The 6167-nt window shown below is 36.9% G+C and overlaps 1 protein-coding gene across 1 annotated transcript; it reads right to left on the reverse strand.

Annotated features, from left to right (window-relative positions):
• Nucleotides 1-1398: 1398 nt before the first annotated feature.
• LOC107135402 (olfactory receptor 5B3-like) lies at nt 1399-2331 on the reverse strand. The gene has a single exon (XM_015477278.1). The coding sequence runs from the start codon at nt 2326-2328 to the stop codon at nt 1399-1401; it is 930 nt and encodes a 309-aa protein (XP_015332764.1). The 5' UTR covers nt 2329-2331.
• Between the last annotated feature and the right edge of the window lie 3836 nt (nt 2332-6167).

The raw sequence follows: 6167 nt of genomic DNA on the forward strand, positions 1-6167 counted from the left end.
CCCCTCTGCCCTATCTAAAGTTCCTCCATTCCTCCCATGCTCCGCCTCACCCATCCCCATTATGAGTCAGCTTTCTCATATCAAAGAAAACAGTGGTTGGTTTTTGGGGATTGGTTACTTCACTTAGCATTATATTTTCCAACTCCATCCATTTACCTGCAAATGCCATTATTTTATTCTCTTTTAATGCTGAGTAATGTTCCATTGTGTATATATACCAAAGTTTCCCTATCCATTGATCTACTGAAGGGCATCTGGGTTGGTTCCACAGTTTACTATTGTGAATTGTGCTGCTATAAACATTGATATGGCTGTGAGGGCACATACTTTTATATAATGATACATCATGTTTTTTCAATTTAGGACTCTTAGAATAATAGTTGGGAAAGAAATTTTTAAAATTTAGTGATACTTTTGTATATATTCTAGGCAAGTGCTGTACTGCTCAGCTACATCTCCAGCCCATACATTTATATTATAATACACAAATTAAATATTGATATGAAGTTATGGTTGTCAAACACTAGTCTATTAGTCAGGGTTTTCTGGGATTCAGGTGATTATAGAAGCTGAGAAGTTCGATGCTCTGCTATCTGCAAACCAAACAAGGAAGGGTGGTAGAGAAATTCAGTCTGAGTTCAAAAGCATGAGACAGGAGGGGTGAGGCTTGGCCACTGTAAGTCTTGGAAGCTACAGATCTGAAAGTCAGTAGCTCTGATGTTCAAACATGAGAGAAGACAAATGTCCCAATTAAAAAAAGAAGAAGAAGAAGACAGAATTAGAGAAAGAGAGAAATTCCCCTTTATCCACCTATTTCTTCTACTCAACCAAGCCTTCAATTGATTGGTTGATAGATACCCACATTGATGAGGAAGATGTTCTTTTAAGTCTACTGCTTCAAATAGTAGTCTCTTTGGAAATATTATCAAGGACACACAGGAAAAAAAACTTTAAACTATCTGAGTGAACATGAGTCCAGCCAAATTAACCACCACAAATACCCATATTACATTTAATTCCAACAGATTTAGTCTACTCATGTACATGAGTCCTCATAGGTCACCTGCATGCACTTTTATTCAGAGGCTTATTTATGCAATTGTTTTATATGTATGCATTAATACATGCTAGAAAAAATTGCACGGAAGAAAATTAAATAATAAATGTAATTGGGATTTTGACAAGCAAAACACAAAATATCATAGACATTCTCATTAAGGTATTACAATTCTGAATGCAAGGTTTCTTTTTTTTTTCCCTAGACAAGGGACTTATGCAAGATAAGGTATCACTTCCGTAACTTCTTCACTGTGGGTCTTAAAATGTGACACTAACATAGAGAAGTTCTGAGAGGACTGAATACTGTTATACATATTTCAAAATGGTTAATTCTAAAACCTAAAGACTACTTTTTCTCTGAAAAATCTTTGTGAATGCACTCTTGACCTCCGTGTTCCTGAGGCTGTAGACCACAGGGTTCAGCATGGGGATGACCATGGTGTAGAAGACAGAGGCGATTTTGTCCGTGTCCATGGAGTGACTGGAGCTGGGCTGTAAGTACATGAAGATAACAGTCCCATAGAAAATGGAGGCTGCAGTGAAGTGGGAGGCACAGGTGGACATAGCCTTCCTATGTCCTGAGCCTGAGCGCATCTTTAGGATGGTGATAAAAATGAACATGTAGGATATTAAGATGATAAGGAGAGCAAAAAAGATATTGAAGCTGGCAACGTAAATAAGAACCAGATCATTCACATGTCTACTAGAACAAGAAAGAATCATAAGTGCTGGCATATCACAGAAAAAATGGTGGACCACATTGGACTTACAGAAAAAGAGAATGAACGTGTTCCCAGTGTATATTGAAGCACTCAAAAGTCCACAGACATAGCAGCCTATGATCAGACTTGCACACACATTTGTTGTCACGGTGGTGGTGTAGTGCAGGGGCTTACACACTGCTGCATAGCGATCATAGGCCATTGAGGCTAGGAGGTAGTTTTCCACAGTAGCAAAACCTGTTACAAAGAACATCTGAGCAGCACAAGCATTGTAGGAGAAGACCTTGTCTCCAGGAAAGAGCCCAGCCATGACCATGGGTGTGACAGCTGAAGAGTAGCAAAAGTCCACCAGAGACAGGTTACCCAGGAAAAAGTACATGGGAGTGTGGAGACGGGAGTCCAACACAATCAACAGGATTATCCCCAGGTTCCCAACCAGAGTGATGGTGTAGATGAGGAAGAAGGTCACAAAGAGGAGAAGCTGCAGACCTGGATCATTGGTCAGTCCCAGCAGGATGAACTGGGTCACTTCTGTCCTGTTCTCCATCAAGGTTACCTAAGAATTTCTAAATGTTCTGTAATCATGAGAAGAAAGGAACAGAGTGATAAAGAAACTGAATTGAATAAGAAAGTATTGAGTGCAAAATGTATTGTTCTATTGTAGCAGCAACTTGTACCCTAACATTCTCCAGAAATAGCATGGGCTTAAAAACCAAACTCAGTGTTTTTCATCATATAGAGAAAATAATATTTTGAATCTGGGGACTCATAGGTAATTAAACTCCCTATTTGGAAATTTTATCCATTTGTTAACTAATATGTAAACAATTTAATAAAATAAAAAATTGATTTTTCTGGATGAATTTATGGGCCAATCCATTTCTCCTAAGCTCAATAAAAGCTGATTCTTCTGTATTTCCAACCTGACAGTTTAGGTGTGCATTTCCTGTCTCCTGCCAACAACATTATGAGTCTGTTTGGTTGTTATACTCATGCAAATTTATTAGGTAAATTATTCACATCCACACAATATTATTTTTCCGTCTCTGCTCTAGACCCATGCTAGCATTAAACCCATGTTCAGAGGTTCCTAAAGCTAAAGGTTGAAAGTGAATTTCAATTAGTGTTTGGGGTTTCATATTGAACTGTGGGAGTAATTGATTAGGTGTAATCTAATTTTGTTCTGTATATGAAGGTATATCATCAGATAATCTGACACAGGATTTAGAAAGAGACATAAACCTTCCATTTACTAGCTAAGAGTCATTGGTCCTAGACTAATTCCTCTGAACATCAAATTTCCATTTGCAAAATGAATACAGTAATGAGACCCACTTTGAGCACTATTGTGATAGCTAACAACATAAGACATAAGGAAAAATAAAAAGCACATCTTTTTAAAAAATATTTATTTTTAGTTTTAGTTGGACACGATACCTTTATTTATTTATTTTTATGTGGTGCTGAGGATCGAGCCCGGGGCCTTGCATGTGCTAGGTGAGCACTCTACCACTGAGCCACAATCCCAGCCCTAAAAAGCACATCTTGATGAGGGATAGCTATCATTTTATTATTAGGAGGGGATAATGGTTCACATTTGGTTTGGGGTTTTTTTTGTGGAAAATTTTTTTGGATTTTTTTTATCAAGGTAGATGCTGACATGCACACTTTCACTTGTGGGTGACTTGGAAGTCTCAAAGCCTCTCTTACCAATTTCCTTTTTCTCTCCCACTTGGACCACCGAGATTTTTTTGTGTGTTCTCCAATGTTTCTCAGTCTCTCCTTAACCAAGCATAAAATTACTGCTCTTGCATCTCCATGTTGGCTGATCTTATTAACATTTTCTTCCTTGATTTGGGTAACAGAATCCATTGTGATTAAAACTTTTTTCTGTCATTACTTATCAAACCATGATCAAATCACACGAATCAATAAAGACTCTGTGATAGACATTTTGATATTCGTACCATAGACTCATCTCATCTTTTAGAAATATTTTGAAGATATTTCTTTTCTTTCTGTTGTCAAACAACTCACATGTATGGGTATTCCACTGCTTCTACATGACTTAATTTCTCACTGACATTTATGTCCTTTAGAGCTTACCATTTTGCTAGAAGTTAAAGAAGAGTTCATCCAAAGTGGTGATTTTGAAATGACAAAATCAGCCATGGAGTGTTAGTGCTATCATAAGAGGTCCCATTCAAGTTCCAAGTTCTCTAAGGCAGAGAAAAAAGGAGGAAAGATAATTAACATGGATCCAGTTCCAAATATACCACGAATTCTTTCTGTACTATGGATAGAATCACTTACCTCCTTGTTCTATGAAAAGTAAACATGATAATAATATTTCTCTCACACATAATGTATAGGTCTTGTTTGTAAATAAATGAGAGATTCAGGATATTTCATGAAGATGTTATCATTTAAAATCGATCAGTATGCCATTTATATTTGGGTGTTTTCTCTGACCACGGTTCAAAGCTCACAGAAAGTCCTCAGGTCAGAAGAAGGTCTGTATGTACTAACAATGATTATCTCCCAGATGAAAGAACAACATTCAATGGAGCAAGGTGCACAGTGTACACCTCTTAAAACAATGTTATTTTGAGTCATTTTGGAATTTCAGAAGCTATTTCATGAAGATCTGGAGAGGATTATACAGACATGGAGATCTCTAGAGGTTTTCCTCATGAGACCATCTCCAGATCTACATCTTATTTTCCTAAGAAAGAAGTAATTAAACTGCCCTTGGAGATTAAGCTGGTATTATATTTTTAATTTAAATTTATTTTAACTAATAAATGGAAACCTAAAAATCATACAAAATGATTAGTTTCCATGTCATTTCTCCATACATGTATACATGTCTAATGTTCAAATCAGGTTAAACAAGTCTGCTTTCTCAAATTCCCATATTTACTCATGGTGAAACCCCTAAAAATTCTTTCTTCTGAATTTTTAGATTGTACAGTGAATAACTTAGCTATTGTCACCCTACTGTGCAATGGCACGCAAAACTCTTGCCCCTACTTAACAGTACATTAATACCAAATGATCAACTTTACCATTCTTCCTCCAGCACCCCCACCCACTCTAGCCTCTAGTAACCACTATTCAGTTCTTACCTTCTAAGAAGTCAAATTTTCAAGATTCCATATATGATCAAGGTCATTCAGTAATTGTAATTTTAGACTGACTTATTTCACTTCACATAATGATCTCCAGTTCAATCAGTTTTAGGCCTTTTCCCCTTCCTCGCTTCCATTACATGAAGATGCAGATTCTCCAGTTCTAATGAAGGAATGCAACAGCATTACCCTCCCACCTCCCCACCATGTGAAATTATAGCAAGAAGGTGCCTTACAAGGAACAAGACATCCCAGACACCAAATCCCTGGCAGCTTGATGTAGTACTTCTGTTCTTAAGGACTGTTGAGTAATAAGTTTCTATTCCTTAAAAAAAATACTGGACAAAGACACCATGTTTGTAATACTTTTGAATATTTTTGTCAAACTAAGGAATAAAATAAAAGCACAGATTACTCCTAATATTGCTGGAGAAAATGGGGGGGGGGCATGAACTCAGAGGGTTGAATTCTGATGTTTAACCCTAAAGAAATGACCTAAAATCTTCTGGGTTTTGTCCTGAAAGAGATCCTTTTCTTCTGTAGCTACATATTGAAACTACTAAAACCAGCCCAGTCTTGTAAGTAGATGATTAAGATACAAACTGAACTCCTAGCATAGTAGTGTGTGCAGGGTACATTAGGTCATTGCTTGTGAAGATATACGATCCTAGAAGTTGGAATGTAGACATGAGGACAGCCCCGATGAACCTGGAGACATTGATCCCTTAAACTCTGATGTCTTTTTTAATATGTATTTTATCAATTATTTGTTTATTTATATATAACATTATGATTTATTTTGACATAATATAAAAGTAAGAAATATAATTTGCTCTAATTCAGTTCCCAGTACTTCCCCATCCTCCCCTTCCTCTCTCTCCCATTCTCTTACTAAACTTTCTGCTATTTACTAATTTTTTTCTTTAATTTGTGTCTTGTGGATATACAGGATGCTGAGATTCACTGTGGTGTGTGTGTGTGTGTGTGTATATATATATATATATATATATATATATATATATATTTAACCCTACAGAAATGACCTAAAATACACACACACACACACACACACACACACAAGAAAGTTAGGTCTGACCCATTCCACTGTTCTTCCTTATCCTGTCCCTTGTTCCTCCCTCTCAATCCTCCCCATCTAGTCTACTGATCTTTCTTCTGTTTTGATGGAATGCCATCTCTCTCTCTCTCTCTCTCTCTCTCTCACCCTGCCTCTCCCCACCCTCATCTCTCTTTCCTG

The sequence above is a fragment of the Marmota marmota genome, unplaced genomic scaffold (genome assembly GCF_001458135.2).
Source record: "Marmota marmota marmota unplaced genomic scaffold, marMar, whole genome shotgun sequence".
NCBI classification, from domain to species: domain Eukaryota; kingdom Metazoa; phylum Chordata; class Mammalia; order Rodentia; family Sciuridae; genus Marmota; species Marmota marmota.